This window comes from Neomonachus schauinslandi, chromosome 11, assembly GCF_002201575.2.
Source record: "Neomonachus schauinslandi chromosome 11, ASM220157v2, whole genome shotgun sequence".
Taxonomy (NCBI): domain Eukaryota; kingdom Metazoa; phylum Chordata; class Mammalia; order Carnivora; family Phocidae; genus Neomonachus; species Neomonachus schauinslandi.
Window position 1 is genome coordinate 102,497,883 of NC_058413.1, and position 20,831 is coordinate 102,518,713.

The 20,831-nt window shown below is 37.8% G+C and overlaps 1 protein-coding gene across 4 annotated transcripts in view; it reads right to left on the reverse strand.

Moving 5' to 3' along the window:
* Positions 1-20,831, reverse strand: part of SIK2 (salt inducible kinase 2) — a 124,672-nt gene that overhangs the window by 31,715 nt on the left and 72,126 nt on the right. For all 4 annotated transcript variants that reach the window (XM_021696264.2, XM_044919256.1, XM_044919257.1 and 1 more), the window contains one exon: positions 8,270-8,431. In XM_021696264.2, the coding sequence (XP_021551939.1) occupies positions 8,270-8,431 (162 nt within the window). The remainder of the gene's footprint in view (positions 1-8,269; positions 8,432-20,831) is intronic.

A 20,831-nucleotide genomic window follows, 5' to 3' on the forward strand; every position in this document is an offset into this window, starting at 1 on the left:
AAAGATCCTGTTTCTCAAATTTTCCACCTATCACTATAGCATTCATTGGTAGATCTTGATTGCAGCAACCATTACTGTAGTGTTCTAATGGTGAGCGTTCATTTTCCCCATGTCTTCTACACTTAATTACAATTCTTCTTTAATCTTCCCCTTTCATTTATTCATTAAATCATTTATTTATCATATTGTCATTGTATTCGTCATGAGCATTTTATTCTTTGAATAAACTCAGTACTATTGTTATTTATTTTGATGCTCAAATAGTTCTAGCTTTGGCCATGAGAAGCTAATTCAGGTTGGCTTCTGTATCCTTTCAACATGCCCTCATCTTTTTAAAATTTCATTTTAAATATTTCCTTATATCTGGCACCAAAAGAAGTTCCAGGCTCATTTTCTATTTTCCCTGCCCCAGCTCTGGAATCAACCACTTTTCCAAGGAACCCAGGTTCCTTTTACAGAAGAATGGTATTTAGAAACCAAGACTAGGACCTAGATGTACTCACTGCAGCTGGATGTCACTGCTCCTAGGCCCTGTCAGCAGAGAGAGCTGGAAATATATGTCCGAATGCTAAAATACATGTATACACCCCCCCCCATATTTATTCTTGTACCTTTCTATATGTATATGTATTTTTAAAAACCCATGAATTCATATTGATACTTCTCACTCCAATCCAGGGTTCAGTCTAGTGTTATTTTGATACTATTTTTATTCATACAAGATTGAGCAACTCTGACAAAATTCTGAAGATATAAAAAGTTTCTTTCCTCTGCAGTAATTTGTCATTTGTGTGGGGAGTAAGCGAACTCGCCCTCATAACATACCTTGAGTTTGTCAGATCAATCATGATTTTCAACATTCTTAAACACAGTAGGAAAAAAACAGCTTTCTCAAAGAATCTCTTAACTTAATTTTAAGAAAGTTTAATATGAAATCATAAGAAGTTTTAGAAACAAATGACAACTCGTCCTTCAACATGGTTTAGGAGTTATAATCAAATCCAAAAAAACATTTATGTCATGCCTACACTGGATCAGGCATTACATACTTGGTATTTTTTTAATATATTATTTCGTTTAATTGTGATGACAGCCCTGTGAGATGTGACTGTCCTTGTCTTACAAACAAAGGAAACTGAAGTTCAGAGTGGTTAAATGACTTGCCCAAGTATCACCAGCTATGAGTGGCTTAGTCAGTATTCAAATACAGGTTTTTTAAACTGCAAGCCAAGTGGTTTTTTTTGTTGTTGTTTGTTTTTTACTATATCACAGATGTTCCAAGAATGTCACCAGCCAGAGAAGTTTAATCCAACCCAAAGTTGGAGGTAAGGCTGTCATAAACCCAGGAAAAATCTTTTACATTAGTAGAGAGGAGAGGTTTTCTAATTTATCCCTCCGCCAGCAGAACTTGGCAAGTGAGGGCTTTCTCTTCTCTACACTATTAGATGCTATGTCAACAGCATCCTTCATAAGCGAATGGAAATAACTGTCTACAAAGTAAATGTCAGAAATATATACCTACATTCATTTTAGGAATCCATATTCTCTTTAAGAATGCACAATGTGTTGAATAGACATCTTGTCCTTTCATGTGAGATGACTCGTGCCCACAGCCCTAACACGAAGGCACATTCTCCAGGGGTTTTACTCTTAACAGTGGTTTTGAGATTTCCTAATATATCCATATTCTCTCACCTGGTTTCTGTGGGGCTTAAAATGTCTACAGAAGAGAGGGTTTGGAGTAGATTGTTTAACCACAGAACTGATTCAATTACTGTTGACGGACTCTCATGAACATGAACTTGGCCTCAAAAGGTGAGTCCTCTAATTACCTCTTATCTAACTAACCAGTAACAGACTATGGATATATTTGAAAACAGTACTAGAGCTGCTATTATTGTCTGCTTATTTTGAAAGTGACTGATTGACCTTTATCTTACTGGTAACAGATGCCAATTATTATTACTGTCATCACTAAATTATCTAAGTTATCTGCGCCCAAATATCATTAACAAAGGGCCAATGTTTTAGGAATAACAGGACCTTACACAGAGTAAATAAGCTGATCCTGATGATTACTGTCTGATGGGAACCAAGCACAAAAGAATTCCGTTGTGCTTGCTGGAATGAAATAGATCAAACATGAGCAGTCATACAAACCACCTGGACAATGTGTTAAAATGCAGATTCTGATTCAGCAGGTCTAGGGTTGGGCTTGATACTCTGCATTTCTAATAAGCTCCAAAGTGATGCTCATGCTGCTGGTCCCCAGACCTCTCTTCAACTAGCCAGGAAACAGAGAACAAAACAAAGGTTGTGAGAAACATACAGAAGATGTTCAACAGTCTGTCACTGTTATTGTTGCAAAATGATTATAATTACTACTTTCAGGATTTTTATTTAAATGACCTAAAGACTAAATAGAAGAAGTCATTAGGTAAACTAACTTTTTCTGAAAAGGGAAAAAACAAAACACTGAAAACCAGTCTTTGAGCTAAGGAAAAGTACACGACTTCTAAGAAGCAACACCACACCGAGGCAATTTCAAATCTCCAGCAGTGTGTTATGATGTCTAATTTATAATTAAAAACATTCTCCTACAGAGCAGCAGATGGCTTTAGGGTTAATTTTATCCTCGTTTCTAAAATTACCAGTAGAATTCAGATACCCAGGCTCGCTGGAGAGATACACCTCTTCTGTAATTATTATAACAGGAGCAGAGAAGACAATCGGAGTGAAAGCTGACAAACGAGGGCAGGACAGCGATGGAGATGAAGCTGACACATGACACCAGCAGCACAGGGGTCGGCCGGCACTGACGTCACCGTGTGCTCTGCTGCCCGCCAGCTGCACAGCTTCCTTCCAAACGTCAGTGATGCCCTCTCTACCTGACAGGAGGGCAACGGGAATGGTCACCACAGCTGAGATGAAATGTGATCCTGCTGACCAGTGTGAGGCATCAATTTGTGCAGTGAGGGAGTTCAGTGAGCTAAGGAGCAAATAAATGGTCTTCCTTAGCCCCAAATAGGGTGGAGAGCGGGGAGGGAGAAGAAGAGGGGAAAAACAAAACAAAACAAAACAAAACTCAACAAAACCCTCTGAGCCGTCTTCCATAGCCCAGGCTTAATGTGTTCCTGGTGCTCAGTGGGCTTGAAGGATAAAGAGGAGGTCTCACTGTGCTTGCTGACGCAGAACTCTTTTTACATAATACCAGTGGCAGGAGGATAGCAAATAGAAGACTTCTAATAAATATTTTACTACCTATCTCAGCCTCCCCTAGCCTTTTTTTGGTTCCAGGGCATAAAGCTGGAATTATATGTACAGAAACCCTGTCTCAAGGTCTTCTTGTGAACAGGAAGATTGTTAGAAACAATAATGAGAGATGATGGGTTACTCGGAGGTCATGGGTCAATTCAGAAAGGAAGCATCCCTCTTGGGCCAAAGACAAGTGACTTGTGATGCACAGGTCAGATCTATCAGGCTATTACACATCACTATGTTTAAGGTCCCTCTTAGAAAAAAAAAATCATATCAAGTACAGACAATTTAGAATATAAATGATAAACTTGTCTTATTCCTTTGATATTTTAAGGCTTTAAGGCCTTGGTAATTAAAAAAAAAAAACATGGTGAGGGGGGTTATATGGTTATCAGAATTTTCAGGACTTGTTCTCACATGGAATCAATTTTATACTGAATACAAAGAATAGCTACCTTTTACTGAGTGTTTACATGGTGCCAGGAACTTTAATCAACAATTTATTTAACAAACACTTAAATAGCATTAACTATGTGCCAGGCACTGTTCTAAGTACTTTGCAAATATTAACTAGTAACCGCTGTGAGATATGAACTTCAATCATTCCCTCTTCACAGATAAGGAAACGGAGGACAGAGACGTTAGGTAATGTGTCCAAGGTCACCCATCTAGTAAGTGGCATAACCACGATTCAAAGCCAGGTAGCCTGGTTCTAGAGACCATACTCTTACCTACTAGCCCCCTGTCTCTAACATTATCATGAATCCCTGCAATATTCCTGAGAAACAGATTAATCTGTTTCATACATATGGAAACAGAGGCTCAGTGAGTGTAAATAATCAGCCCAAGGTCACACAGCCACTAAGGGGCACAGCCAGAGTCTCCACCAATACTGTCTGCTATCACACTCCACATTCTTTACGTAGAAGCCTTGTTTGAATGGTGATATTTTCTGAAAACTTCCTCCAACTAGTTCATACATTTTTATCTTTATCTAAGTATTTATTATAAACATTTCAGATTAGGAAAGGTGAAGAATAAAACTGAAAGTCCTTCATCTATTTATTTTCAACTTGATGCCTGAACAGTCATAGCCAAAATAGGAGGAAATATTACCACAACTACTACAATTAATGAAAACCAGTATTTCCTTGCATTCTGCCTCGTATTCTGCAAAGGCCGGAGGTGTCATAATTGAGGCAATGAACACACATGGGTATGGAGGGATCCATGGCTCATCAGTGTCTGAAGTCTTTATCCATAGGAGGAGCATCAATTAGAAAATGATTTCAAAGCCATGTTTCTGTACTTATTAAAATAAACCACATTTTACACCTCTACCCCATTTTCTTTTTTGTAAATTACAAAATATTGTAATTTACACCTAGTTTTGGTTTGCACTTTCTCTTCAATTTCAACATACAAGATAGCTAAAATAGTTCATTTATTCAGCCCATTTAGCAATTAAAAGAGATCTTCATAAGGAGAACAAGCAAAGTATAATTTGAGGGAATAATTCTGCCTTTTATTCTGAGTTCTTGCAATCTTTCCATGGAGTCCCAACTTTCCTACATGCACTGGAATTCTTTAAAATTCAAGAAGATTCCTCAGAGATCAGAAGATGATGTTTTTAAAGGAAAGCAGGACTATAAAAAAGTTATAAAATCTATGGATAAAAATAAACATTCTGGAGAAATTCTTTAAGCACAGAGAAACACATATAAACTTCTGATGTGAAATTCTTCATGACGTAGCTCTGCCTACCTGTCCAGGCTCCTTCCCTATCCTTGGTCACTGGCACTTAGATCCCACTAGCTCTGGTCCACAGCTTCCCTACACAATCTGAGTTCTCTGGCCTACCTGCCTTTGCATATGCTGACACCTGCTTGGATCCACCATCCCTACCTCATACCCCCTTTGCTTTTCTCTCCTTCTGTCCCCTTCTTAATCAAGTCTTAGCTAATCATTTCCCTGGTTCTTCCAGGAAGAGTTAGTCTTTCTCCTAGCCTCATGGCCTTCCCAATTATCTTCTTGTATTATATTTAGTTAAAGCTCTGGTTTTGGGTTAACTCCTCCAGGTGAGAGCAGAGTTGAACTTTTTTGCATTGTTATCGTTTTCATCTTGAAATACTTCAATCTCCAGGACTTAGCCTAGGAGCATAGTAGATGCTTCATAAACATTTACTAAAATTTGGGGTAAATGGTGGTGAGGATGACAGAAAAACGTGGACAAGAGGATATTTGAGTGCTAAGATATACTGCGTGTGTGTGTGCGCGTGCATGTCTCCACTTGTGAGGTAATGGAATCAATGAGACTCGATGGATGAATACTGAATGATAAAACCCAAAATTCAGTTAGTGAGTAACCCTTGAGGAAAAACTTACCAATAATGCTTGAAAACTCAGAATCTTTACTTCCTGAGGTCAAAGAGACCTAGCTGTGAATACCACATAATGACATTAGAAATACTGAGTTGATCTACCTATATTATATGCCAAAATTATAAGAGACGTATTATAGCCAGGCAAAACTTGGTTATAACCTTAAAGGAATATTCTGTATATTTTGTTTGCAAGTTTCTTTGGTGTTCTACTTTGACATTTTCTTTTGAGATGTTAGTGACAAAGCACTCTGTAATTTCTATAGCATATGACTCACACTGCTAACCCTTCTCTGCCTAAAAAGACTCCCAGAATTCCTTGGAAGTATGTTTTTGTGAATTTTTTGTTTTAGTGATAAAGGAATATGAAGGTGAAGCAGGGGTTTCCTCTTTCTTTCTACAGAGTTAAGGACTTCAAAAAAACAAGAGCCTTCTCTGAAGACAACAATTTGAGGGCAGCAGATGCTTCCAAAAAGTAAAAAAAAGTCCCAGGGAAGTGCACTCCTGAAGAATGGCAAACAGGAGTGAGATGAATGAGACCAATAGAAGGGCCAAAAGAAGAAGAGAAAAAACAAAACAAAAAACAAAACCACAAATGGGAGAAGTGAACACACATAAGAAACTATGGAAACACCAATACTGTGGATTGCACTTTCAAAACAGAAAAGACAAATCAATACAAATCTTTATATATATAATGGGAATGAAACAGATTAACTTAAAAAACTGTCTTATTCAGGCAATCCCATTAGAAAAAAAAAGTCATAGCCTGCAGAATGGAAAATCCATTACCTCCCTGAACCATATGTAACATTGGCATTTAAAATTAATTATCAACATTAAAGTAAAAGTTAAAATAAAGTAAGTAAAAATTAATTATTTGCTTTCCCTCAAATGCCCAAGGCAAAAACTAATGGGAAATGGCATAGAAATAAACCAGTTACATGCACAAATTAGATGCTTTTATCTTCTATTTTATACTGCAATACAGCAAACCAAGGCCGTTGTTTTGTCCCTAAGCTTAGGAGTCCAATGAGTATCCAACCTAGCTAGTCAGCAAATAATTTTTTTTTTTTAAAGATTTTATTTATTTATTTGAGAGAGAGAGAACACATGAAAGGGGATAGGGTCAGAGGACCAAGCAGACTCCCCGCCGAGCAGGGAGCCCGATGCGGGACTCGATCCCGGGACTCCAGGATCATGACCTGAGCCGAAGGCAGTCGCCCAACCGACTGAGCCACCCAGGTGCCCCGAGTCAGCAAATAATTTCTTGGTCAGCTCCTCTCATCTGGATGTCCCTCTGTTCCTCTTTAACAATCCTAGAACAAAACACCACCACTTGCAACTTTGCTAAACTTTTGCTTCAAGCCCCTTATCTTCTTCAATACCCTAACTGAAATGAATCTCCCTTCCACACCTACAACCTCTGTGGCTGCTACTCTAGCCCAGACCCACATTTTCTTAACTGGACTACTGCCTTAGATTCCTTATTAATCTTCTTGCCTTCAGTCTTACCCACGCCTCCTACCCATCTTCACCCTGCTGCCAGATAGAAACCTCCTTCCAACATGCAAATCTAATCATAGTAGCCCAGTCCCACCTTCACTTCCATCCCACCCTACAATTTTCAATAGGTTGCACTCCCTATTTCCAACAGAATAAACTCTGAAATCTTTTTCATGGTGTTCAAGGCCCTTCATATTCTGCTCTTTGCCTACCTGTTCCTCCTGTGTCGATTCCCTGTGCCTACAGATTTCACATTTCACTAATACTGAGCTACAGTTCCCCACCACACCAATCTCAATCTCTTTCCCTTATACCTGTGGTATTTACATAGTTTGCCTGTGTGCAATATCCTACTTCCGTTTATCTTCCTGGCAAGCTTCTAACTCATCCCTCAAGCCTAAGTTCAAATAGTTCCCTCTCTGTGAAGCCTCCAGGTAGAGCGCTATTCCTTCACCTAGATTCCTACTGCAGTTCGTACATACATTTTTGGGCAACATATTGTATTTTAATTATTTTTATCTCCCCACTAGACTTTCAGAATCAGTATACCTAGCATGGCACAGTACCTGACGCATAAATATTTATTGAATTCTTGACCATATGGATAAAGAAACTTGGACTATAAAATACAAAACCTTTTACAATTGTGAAAACTGTAGGAGAAAAACTAGCAAAATAATCTCTGTACCCTCAACCTCCATGTTATAACTCAAAACCTGATTGTATCAGAGCCAGGCATTAGACTTCTATCACTGTCTTTTCTCCGGCTGTGACCTCTCTGTACAATCACCCATAACCAGGAGGGCAGGCAGAGCACCAGCGTGATCCTTTACTGCTCCTCTGGTCCGGCTCCCAGTCCCCTACCTCACACACACCCAGACAAACGGACCTCCTCCAGCAGGGCGCAAGGGACCTGGCCACAAATCAGACCCCAGTCCTGCCACCGTGTACATTAGCAATAAACCAATTTCTCTTACTCGTCATTACACTTAGAACTATGAGTAAAACACACTTTAAGAAAGCCCGATGTCACTGGTAGAAATGTTCCTGAACCTCTGCCTGCACACACACCAAGGACAGTGGCTCGTGTCTGGTCATGTTAGAGCCAGCTGCGTCCCAGCTACCTGCTAGCTTGATGTTCATGTTGCTATCCAGCAGGAGATTTTCAGCCTTGAGATCACGGTGCACGATCTTCCGACCATGACAATAATCAACAGCGGACAGGATTTGCCAGAATTTGCGCCTGGCCTCAGACTCATTTAACCGGCCATGATTAGCAAGGTAGTCTGTAAAAAAGGAGAGAATTTAGGATTATTCACCAAAACCAACCAACCAACAAAAAATCCCCACTATTAGTAGGTAGAATTTTTTCTCCTCAAAAAGTTATCTTTTTATTTATCTTATTGTAATTCCAGTGTAGTTTATATACAGTGCTATATTAGTTTCAGGTGTACAATACAGTGATTCAACAATTCCATATATTACTCAGTGCTCATCAAGATAAGTGTACTTTAATCCCCTTCACCTATTCAAAAGCTTTTTAAATGAATAGGAGTGAGTGTTCAAGTAACATGCTGTTTTCCAAGTTCCCTGCCTTGAGAAAAGTAATTCCAATCATATTTCACTGGAGTCCAGATAAATGGAGAGAGCCCAAGACCAGAGAACAGCAAGTGGCATAATATTCACAGTATAATTCACAATGCTTTTTTATGTCTAAGCACTCTCTCTGTTCTGTTTACAAGTTTGCTGAACATTTTTCCTAACCATATTTAAAAAACAAAATTTATGTAAAACAAAAACAAAAACAAAAACCCCATGAATCCCTTTTCTGACATCTCATCAGACAAAAAGGTGTCTTTCTTTTAAGCAATCATTTCCTGCAGTTATTATAGAAGCCACCTGTAACATAAGATTCAGTGGTCCCTGGAAGTAGCTTAAATAATTCACACTCTGTTTTGTTTGGTGGAGCACTTATGATTTACCCAAGACTTGTTCTCTAAATCAAACATGATAGCCATGTTCTCTAAGCAAATATACTTTGCAAGATACATTAGCTACCTTTGTATAATGTTATAATCTCTGCTAAAGCAGTTTATCTGAAAATTAGTTCTGCATATGTTTATATGAACTCAATAAAACAAAACATTATAGCTCATTCAAGTTTCGCCTGAACATCTAAAAGGCCTCTGAAACGATCTTTTGAGGGGGAAGGGTCAGCAGAAATCTTGAAAGGCTTTTCAAAAATTTAAGATTATTTTCCCAACTTAGGAATTGTATGGGTGAATGAATATTCAGCCATCTCCATATATTTTCTGCTCTAGGCTATGTGGTTTACTGATATTTAGAGTCCATGGCTTTGGCTCAGGACATCCTCAATATTTATTATAAAATTAACATTTGTACAGCAGTTTACAGTTTATAAAGCATGTTTGTATCACTGTATTCCTCTTAATCTTCCTAAAAACCCTCTATGATAACTATTATTCTAATTTTCATTTTATAGATGAGGAAGCTGAAGATCAGAGGGGTTACGTAATCTGGCTGAATTCATACAACTGGTAAGTGAATGGTTACTTCACTCTAACCATGGAGGGGCACTGTTCTCAATCCACGCTCAAGTTAATAAACTTTAAAAAACCGTATCAAGCTTCTTTACTAGACTCGGGCTGAAATCCTATCCTTTCAAACCCTGCTTAAATGCCACCTTGCCCTTAAACAGTTCCTCGTCACTTCAAGTAGAACTAATCTCTATACTCTGAACTCCTTATCACTGACAACACATTGGCTCACACTGTAGTTACCTGCATATATCGCATAAATATCTCAAAGTGCGTATGTGTTTGGGTGTACACACACACACACACACACACACAGCCTTAATTCTAACACACTGTGTGTTAGAAAATAAGATACCTTCACTTAAGCTTTCTGAAGATAGGGGCCATATTATTTTCTTTGGTACTCCCCACACTGCTTTAGTACTATGTACAAAACATCAGAGGCACAGTTTTTATTAAATACTTAGCTGATTAAGGTCTGGTCATGGATGGTATCATCAACCATTATAAAATATAGAATATTAGATGTTAGAGGCTTTAAATGTAAGCAGACAGACCTAAATGTGTCTAAAACATAAAATCCTAGAAGTGAGCACAGGCAGTAATTTCTCTGACATCAGCTATAGGAAAACAAAACAAAAAAGGCAAAATCAGACCTATAAATACAGAGAACAGACGGCAGATGAGGGTGTGGGGTTGGGCCAAATGGGTGAAGGGGAGAGGGAGCTACAGGCTGAAGTGAGTAAGTCACAGGAATAAACAGCAGAGCATAAGGAATACAGTCAACGATACTGTAATAGTGATGTAATGGGGCAGACAGTAGCCACACTTGTGCAGAACACAGCATAATGTATGAACTTGTCAAACCACCAAGTTGTACACTTGAAACTAACGTAACATTGTGTGTAAATTATACTCAAATAAAAAAAATGTAAGCAGACATTTTGTATATGTTTCTTCATCTGCTATAATCACAAATTGAGATGATCAGCTCCCCACATTTTCCTTTTGCCTTTACAGAGCACACATAATAGCCATTCAGAATTCTACCGGGGAAAAAAAATAAAAATTTAAAAATATATAGACTTTTCAGTCAGAATGTCCAACCTGTCATCAGAGTGACTATGTCTAAGTTAACTACCAAGTAAACTATGTACTATCTGTTCATAAGAGTAAACCAGAGCCTCATTTCTATACTGGATGAACGGGGAAATCTATAACAAAGGGTTGGCCCCGTGGGCAAATATAACTTACTGAGGGAAATGCAACGTGTTCTGTACAGGATTATCTTTTGGCTAGTTACTAGTGTTATCTTTGCAGAAATTCCACACCAAATGCCACTTAAGCTGTAGCTCTAAAGAGACAATTTTTTCATAGACAAATAAATGACTCTTCAGAGAGACAAAATTTCTTTCTGTTGAAAATGCTGAGTCAGGGACACCTGGGTGGCTCAGTCAGTTAAGCATCTGCCTTTGGCTCAGGTCATGCATGGTCCCAGGACCCTGGGATAGTGTCCCACATCAGGCTCTTTGCTCAGCGGGAAGCCAGCTTCCTCCTCTGCCTGCCGTTACCCCTGCTTGTGCTCTCTCTCTACACAAATAAAATCTCTATAAAAAAAGAAAAGAAAAGAAAGAAAATGCTGAATCAATGTGAGTTAATTGGAAAAATTTTTGTGATTCTGGCAACATAGAGAAACCTAACAGATCCAATGTGAACAAATGTAAGTATATGGGGGAAAGAACAACAACAAACTGTCACCTACAAAATGAGTCCTAGGAAGCGCAAGAGAATCTAGAGTACAGACGTTTTTGAAGCGATCAGTCCAAATTAATACCACCCTAGCCAGGGGGGATGAAAAGCTTTGGGGGCGGGGAGGAAAGGGTGGGGGGGGGGGGGGGGGGGGAGGAATGGTAAGCCTGAACCTAAAATTACCATGTAAAGCTAGAATCGCATAACAATAAATATATAACACACTGTGAGAAAAAGGACAACATCCATGTTCCAGAGATTAAGACTGCCTGCTTCAAGAGGTTGGTATGTTCACTCCTCCCTTCCTCATTCTGTATGTTTTCTGCAGTGTGGGCATCCCTGAAAACTGTACCATCTGCTGAGAAATCAGTAACAGAAGTAACTGAGGTAAAAACCTGTGGCCGAAATCACATTGGTTTAGGTATACTTCCTCATCCTCTGTGAGGGGCACTGTTCTCAATCCACGCTCAAGTTAATACACAAGGTCCTCAAGGTAACATGCAAAAAGCATATTCATGTTTCGCATGAAAAACTTAATTATGGGGGCGCCTGGGTGGCTTAGTCGGTTGGGCGTCTGCCTTCGGCTCAGGTCATGATCCCGGGGTCCTGGGATCGAGCCCCGCATCGGGCTCCCTACTTGGTGGGAAGCCTGCTTCTCCCTCTCCCACTCCCCCTGCTTGTGTTCCCTCTCTCGCTGTGTCTCTCTCTATCAAATAAATAAAATCTTTAAAAAAAAAAAAAAAAGAAAGAAAAACTTAATTATGGTTACAGAACAAACTTGAGTGTAACAGCAATTTTCCATACTAATGGCCTGTATGCGTATTTTTGATCGGTACAATTAAAAAACTGCTTTATCCTATGTTTAAATTTGTTCTGATAAGTGAAATGTAATTTTGTTGACTTTAATAAGAAAACTTTTTAAGGTTATATTTTGTATGTCCTTTCCTCACTTTGCTTTTACAGTAATTGATTTTTTTTGTATTTTACAAAAATCACGGTCTGTGACAAATTGGACAATTAAAAAATTGGTCTTTCAATACTGATAATTTGAGAAATACTGGTATAGACAAGTAAATAGGCAATTGCAGTACACCATGATAAAGCCTAGCACAGGAATAAATATATCCTGATAAAAATTTTTGTAGGTATCTTTTAAATTTTTCTATTTTTTTATTATGAAAATTTCAAATATACATGAGTAGAAAAAATAGTATAATGAATCTCCCAGATTTAAGAGCTGTCAACATTTTGTCATAGTTCATATATCTTTTTTTTTTTCTTCTGTAGTAACCTAAAGCAAATGCTCGCATCACTTTGTTTCACCCTAAATACTTTTCTGTGTATCTTAAAAAAAAAAAAAATTTTCTTACATAACCATAATACCATCACCACGCCTAACAAAATTAACAATTCCTTAATATCATCTAACTCACAGTCTGAATTCAAGTCTCCTCAGTTGGCTTACTGGAATCAGGATCCAAATAAGATGTACTTTTTTTTTTTTTTTTTTAAAGAGAGAGAGCTGGGGAGGGGGAGGGGTAGAGAGAATATCAAGCAGGCTCCACGCCCAGCACGGAGCCTGATGTGGGGCTCGACCTCACAACCCTGAGATGAAGACCTGAGCTGAAACCAAGAGTCGGACATTTAACCGACGGAGCCACCCACGTGCCCCAAGATGTACATTCTGTATTTGCTTATTTTGTCTTTGGAATCCTTTTCTTCTGGAACAGTCTTCCTCCCTCCCCTTTTCCTATGCTACTGACTTGCTGAAGAGACTAGGTCAGTCATCCTACATTCTGGATTTGTCTTTTACTTCCTCATGATCTTGCTTTAACTTATTCTCTTATCTCCTGTATTTCCAATAATTTGGAATTCAAGTATAAAGAATAGAATAGATGCAAGTTTAATTTTTTTGGAGGGTGGCAAGAATATGTCATAGGTGCATCTACTTGGAGGACTACAACATCTGGTTCTTCCGCTTCTAGGAGTGCTAAGGTTGGTCACTGAGCCATGGGGGTGATAGCTTGATCCTTCAATTAAACATTCTCATCTCTCTTTTTCCTAACACGGTTCTTAAGCTCTAGTGTACATCAGAACCCTTAGAGGCCTTGTTAAAACAGATTGCTGGGACCTACCTCTAGAGTCTCTGACACAGCACGTGCTGGAAAGGCCCAAGAATTTATGTATTTTTTATAAGTAACCAGGTGATGCTTAAGACACTGGAACAGGGGCTGTACTTGGGAGAACCAAAGCACTAATTTTAGTATTCACTGGTGGTTGAACCTGAACCAGTTACTTCATTAGGGGTTGCAAAACTGTGACTTTCTAATTATTTTATTCCTGCCACATCTATTAGATGAAATTCTTCTGTTGTCAATTAGGGCTATTTAGTTAGTATCCTGAACTATAACTAAAATAGGTCAGGAAGGATAAGTGCTTAATTCTTCTTCCTTAATTTAAACCAATTTTCAGAGTAAGGGGTTGGTACACTGCCTACCTCCAGTGATAACTATTAAGATTTGTATGTTTGTTTTTGTTTTTCTTCTATTTTAGGATTCTCTTAAGTATCATAATGGGTGCATGGATTCTTATATACTCAATTTATTTCAATTAGTCATTATTCTTTTTGATGCTCAAATCCATCTTTGACCAGTGAGAGCCCCTTTATAGGTTTTTGTTTTTTAAATCCAGAAATATTCAATGCCTTTGTTGCTTTCTGGCATAATAAATTTGTCTCATGCATAACTTGAATACTTCCTGCCCCAAACTTGGAATCAGTCACTTCTCCAAGAAGTCTTGGTTCTCTTCACCGGGGAATGGTATCTGGGTGCTTAGGGTGTTTTTTATGGCAGGATTGGTATTACTTCTAAGACTTTTCAGAGACAGAGCTAAGAAAAAAAAAGTAATGACTTCACTCCATTTCAAATGTACCATTATAGGAATTACTTTTCTTTGATTTTTACATGTGTATTTCTTTTTCTCTTACATAGAAGATCCTCATTCTTAACATTAACACAAATTACTTGTTTTATCCTATAATATACATGAAATAATGTCAAAATAGCTATACTAATATCACTAACAATAAAATTACTGGATGAAGTTTAAAAGTTAAAATTTCTTTGGAGTTCTTTTTAATCTTGAGATTACACCATCCTAAGAACACACAGTGCAAAAAAATAAAGAATGTAAAGTCCAAATTCTATTGTTCTAAAGTTATTTGAAAAGCTATCTCTTTGTGGTATATTTCTCTTGTGTAAGCCTATTTTGTGAATATGTAAAACACTTACCTGATGTTTAAAATGACACCAAAATTAAAACTATGCAACAAGATATAATCCAAGAAGTCTTCCTTTTTATCCCTGCTCCCTTCCTCTGCCTACAGGTAACTTTTTATTAATTTTTGTTTACCCTTTGCTTCATTTGATATATATAATTATGTATATATAATTGTATTCTCCCCACTTCTTATACAAAAACATTTATCCTTTTTCGGTTTCATTTTATAGCAGTACACAGAAGTCTTCCATATTCCTTTTACATCATTGCGGATACTTCTAGTATTTAATAGTACGGGTTTTTTTTATTTATTTTTTTAAGATGTTATTTATTTATTTGATAGAGAGAGAGAGAGAACACAAGCAGGGGAAGCGGGAGAGGGAGAAGCACGATCCCTGCTGAGCAGGGAGCCTGATGTGGGGCTCGATCCCAGGACCCTGGGATCATGACCTGAGCCGAAGGCAGACACTTAACCAACTGCGCCACCCAGGCGGGGTTAAGAATGAAGGCTCAGAAGTCGGGCTGCTTGGGTTCAAATTCTGTCTTCACACTTGCTGACCATGTGACCTTGAGCACATTACATAACTGCCCCCCCCACACCAACCTCCATTTGCTAATCCAAAAATGGGGATGATGATGATGATGATGATGATAAATAGAATAACAACAGAACACTTCACAAGGTTATGTGAAGGTTAAATGGAAAAAGCAATTTAAAAAAAGAAAAAACCCTCTTCGTGGTGCCTGACATATACAAATGCTCAATAATGTTAGCTGCTATTATTTCACTATGACTGCTACTATTGTTGTTATTATATTATCAGGGGTTGACTCAGGCTACTTTCCTTTCCCAACTACTAACTACCCAAAAGCCCCTTATTTTTTTTTTTTTTTTTAAGATTTCATTTATTTGAGAGAGAGAGAGAGAAAGAGAGAGAGTGAGCATATGAGCAGGGGGAGAGGGAGAGGGAGAAGCAGGCTCCCCACTGAGCAGGGAGCCCGATGCGGGGCTCGATCCCAGGAACCTGGGATCATGACCTGAGCCGAAGGCAGACGCTTAACTGACTGAGCCACCCAGGTGCCCCCTTATGATATGATTTTTATGTTTCACATTCCACTGACATTGCTTTAAAGTCACAAGCAACTTCTCTAGGCTGAAGCCAATTACCTTTCCTCAGTTCTCATCTTTTATGACCTTTCAATTATATTTTATACTTAATTGGCTTCCAAAATAGAGATCTCTCCCTATTGAATTGACCTTTCTCTTTTAACCACATAAAACTACTACAGTCTAATTCTGGCCCTTTGCCTTTCTTTTTCTATACACCTTTCCTCACAGAATTGATCTAACCTATCACTTTCTTGTGGATCACCTCTGATCTGCTTCATTCTTAGCTGGATAATGTTAGTTCCCTTTCATACTCTTCTCACTTAGTGCCAGTCTCAGGGTGCCTCTTTAGTTACTCCAGCAAAGATCTGTTTTAACACTCTGGCCTGGGACCTTTTGGTCACAGATCCTATTGGGAAGCTAATAAAAATTACACTTACATACAAAAACACACATAAAACTTTGTATGCAATTTCAAGGGGGGAGGTCTATAAAATCTTAGGTTTAATCAAGGTTCAGAACTCTGCCTTGGGGGATTTCATTCATCGATCAGAATTTTTATAAAAATAACCTCCAGATTAGCCAGGCACATTTGACGTTTCAACAATTACTCAACTGTGTACCTACGCAGATTTTCTTTCTATTGCTGCAGTGATATCAAGACTGAGCTCATCTTTCTTTTTATGAACTTCATTACCACCTTCTAAGTCACTGTAACCACCACCACCACCACCACCAGAGTGGCATTCCATCTCTTCCCCCAAGGATAAGAGGCAGCTTTCCCAGCATCTTATCAAAGTGAAGAAACCCAACTAGTTGCATTTCCATAAGTTTTGGGGATGTTAGAATCTTTAAATCTTTCAATTTTAAGCTTAAAATTCTTTAGTCAGAAATTATTAACACCCCTTAAAGATGGAGCTGAGTTAATAGCCCAAAAGATTAAAAAGAAATGCAATTAAATTTTAATGTTATATTAAAAGGACTTAATTTGTAATTTCACCAATTTGAAATTTGGAAGTAAAAAGGCTGATTATCAATTTAATATTTTTTTGCTTAATTAGCCTTTTTTTTTTTTAAAGATTTATTTATTTATTTGAGAGCGAGAATGAGAGAGAGCACATGAGAGGGGGGAGGGTCAGAGGGAGAAGCAGACTCCCCGCCGAGCAGGGAGCCCGATGCGGGGCTCGATCCCAGGACTCCGGGATCATGACCTGAGCCGAAGGCAGTCGCTTAACCAACTGAGCCACCCAGGCGCCCTTTGCTTAATTAGCCTTAAAAGAAACAACCCATTTCAGACAATTAAATCCTGGTCAGAGGTCTCTAACTCATAAATCTGTGAAGAATTCACATTTAATTACCAAATTTGAAGAGAAATTGTGTTTTTAGGAATATGACCACTATGAACCCTGAGGATCCAATAAGGCAATGGGAATTGGTTCTTTTGTTTTCTTCAAAATATTTTGAAGACCCATTATTTTCAATCCCCATTTTCAAATCTTTACTCAAATTTAACATCTCTTTCCTTCTACCGGTACAAAATGTCACTGTAAAATGAAACTCTGTCTTACCAGAGATCAGGACTCTGATCTCTGTCAACTTAGGTTGTGTTGGTTCTAACTGATCACTCTTAGATAAAATATAACAAGAAAGGAATGCACATTAAATAAAAACCTGAAAAGGTTTTTAGCACATTAATATGTGTACCACCTTACACTGTGACCACTAATAGAAAATGGATTAGGTATATGATCTGTTTTGAATTAGGATGACATGGGCTATCTTAATTTTAAATATTATGACATTACTTATAATATTAAATTACATTAAACTTTTAACCTGGAGACAACTTATGACTGGAACATGAAACTATAGATTGTTAATCTTTTATAGATTTTGCTTTTTTCTGTTTGTTTTTATAAATATACAATCATTTCAAATTGTGTGTTTGACAAAAAGGAAATTGTTGCATGTGGTATATACTTTGGCAATTTAATTGTGCTTTCAGCAATTTCCCTACATTAGACTATTTGCATCTCTTAGATTCTGAATCAGTTCTTCAAGCCTAGTGGAAATACTGAAGCAACCCACAGTCTTCTGAGAAGATGAGTTTTTAGTTACATAAAGTTTTAAAGTTTTTGGCAACAAAAGCAAATATATCACACTTTTCTAAAATTATTTATAACCCCCACAAAGAAGTCAATAGGTTGCAATACTGGTGATAGGAATGGATATCAAACAGAAGACTTAAAATTTTTTTCATATCTTTTAATAAGACAAATAAATACATTTCTGATTTCTTTGGACCTAGGGAGATTTTAAAATATAGCAGAAATAAGTTCTGGAGTCAGACAAGCCTGTCTAAAGTGGCCTCCCCCAGATACTTTCCAGCTGATCACCCTATTTCCCTTACATTTATTATACTGTGTAATTATAAGTTTTATGTTGTCTCCTCCACCCAAATAGAAGTTTCATGACGACAAAGGGTTGGACATAGTGGCTGACACAAAAAAATCACTCAACTATTTGTTGAATGAATGAATAAAAGGATGTCTTTTACACTTTAAACTTAAATTTTTAACATTCTTCCTTAATTTGATTCCATGAGGGAGAAAGCGTTGTGCTGATATTGACCTGAAGAACATCAGTACAATTGAGGGTCCAGGTAGTTGTATGCTACTGTGCTCATTAGTCTTTTCTAATTAATTTTATTCTGACTCATAGCTGAGGGGTGTGTGTGTGTGTGTGTGTGTGTGTGTGTGTGTTTAAAGATCTATACACATATACAGAAAGTGAACCAAAAACCGCAATCTGGAGAGGCCTTTATGAGAAGGTATTATTTCAAATGGGGAGAAAAGCATTCCAGGAACAGCTGTAGCACATCCATGAAGCCAAAGGACATCAAGGAGGCTAAAGCACAAAGAGCAAAGAAGAGGGGAGGGCCTATGATGAAACGGAAGTGAAGTCAAACTCAGCAAGAACTGAGAAGCCTTAGGAGGGAGTCTGTAGTTTAAAATACTGGGAAACCACTGAATGGTTTTCACTAGGTGAGAGACCTGATCTAATCTACATTTCAAAAGCACTTAAAAATAATCTGAAACTGTGAACTCTATGTTAATAAGCTATAAGTTCCATTGAACAAAAATTCAAACAAAAAAATTAAGCAACATTACGGGAATGGCCCTGATTGAGAGCTGCTGTACAAGCCACAAGGAAATAAAATTCAGTCCCTAATGCAAACAAATTCATGATATATATAAGAAACTAAGGTTAAATAATAAAAACTTTAATCAGCCCTTCAAGACAATAATAGAAAGATGTCATGAGGCAATACTGGCTTACAGACATAAAATGAGATACTGTCTGAAACTTCATAAACTCTTCTTATCATTTCAGAACAACAGCTAGGTTCTCTTACTGATTTCAATATATGCAGTAACATTTCATTAACTGTCCCAGAACTGTTTTTTAGGCAGTAATTAAAAAAATTATGTCAACTGAATAGCCTAGAAAAGTGCCTAGAGTCATATTTAATACTATCAGATGATGATGTCATCTGATGGCATTCAACATCCCAGACAATTCCCTAAATAGGTATTTTCATCCCACCTATTTTTATCATCTCTACAGGACCTCAAAGTCTGTTGTGAATTATTTCGGAGTAATGAGTATGACTGGACTGATAAATGAGTCACTCTAAGCTGAACTACTGATGTGTGCTATTTACTCAATTTATGCTAGTGTTATAATAATATTTATAAATGCAATCTGGTCACACTTCTAACACATTCTTTACACAGATAAATACATCCAGATAGCTATTTTGATATGTAATTATTTAAGAAGGAAAGAAATACAGTCCAAAGAACAGATCATCATTTACCAAACCATCTAATTTTTAGGAATCAGGATTCAAATGCCAAACTTGGAGAATAAGATGCTGATGATGAAGGAAGCAAATCTGTTAATTTTAGTATTTTGGTTTCTCTACATATGTACTCTAAATATACATTTTTAGCAAATATTTGAGATCTAAGACATTGCCATCATTCACTCATAAATCAAAGGGCAGATATATATATATTTCCATTAAGTTCTTCAGGTGAATGACAGTGGAAAACAATGAAGCCAGGCTGAATTGGTTCATTCAGAAATGGGCACAGATGGAGAGGGGGTTGGGGGATGAGTAAAATGGGTGAAGGGGACTGGGGGATACAGGCTTCCAGTTGTGGAAGGAGTAAGTCACAGGAATAAAGGGCATAGCATAGGGAATGTAGTCAGTGGTCATTGCACGGTGACAGATGGTAGCTACACTCGTGGTGAGCACAGCCTAATTTATAGATGTTGAATCATTATATTGTACACCTGAAACTAATGTAACATTGTCAACTGTACTCAACCAATTACAAAAAAATAAAAATAAAAAAGGCAAGAAGCTAAAAAAAAGAAATGGGCACAGAGAACTCAAAAGCGTAGATTAAGCTGTACTAAGTAAGAATTTTGTCAATGAAGTTCTTGCAATAAAGTTAATTAAAGAGCCAATCAAGTTTCCCGTGTAAGTAAGTTCAGAAAAAGCCAAGCTCCTTAGTGTATTAGCCAATGGCTTGACTATGATTTATGTTTCTTGGGATCCCACCCCGTAAGAAATAATGACATGTTAAGTCACTTGTTACTGGGGAGAAAGATTAACAGTGAAAGGGAAGGGCAAGTTGGAAAAAAAACCCAAGACCCCAGCTATCTGTTCAACTACACAGAAATTAATTCAGTTATAATTCGGTAACAAACTAACATTACAAGGTTGAAATGTTTCTGTGGTAGATTCCTGTTCCCATTTCTTCACTCTCTCCCTGCAACAAGCTTACATATCCATACCCTCTGCCCTGTGACTCTGCAATGCCTCCCAGTAGAAGAGCTGATGTATATCCCTGCCCTACTGCTTTCATTCTTGATCCTGGGGAATGTGAGTGGGTTTGACTTGACCTCTCGTGTTTCTAC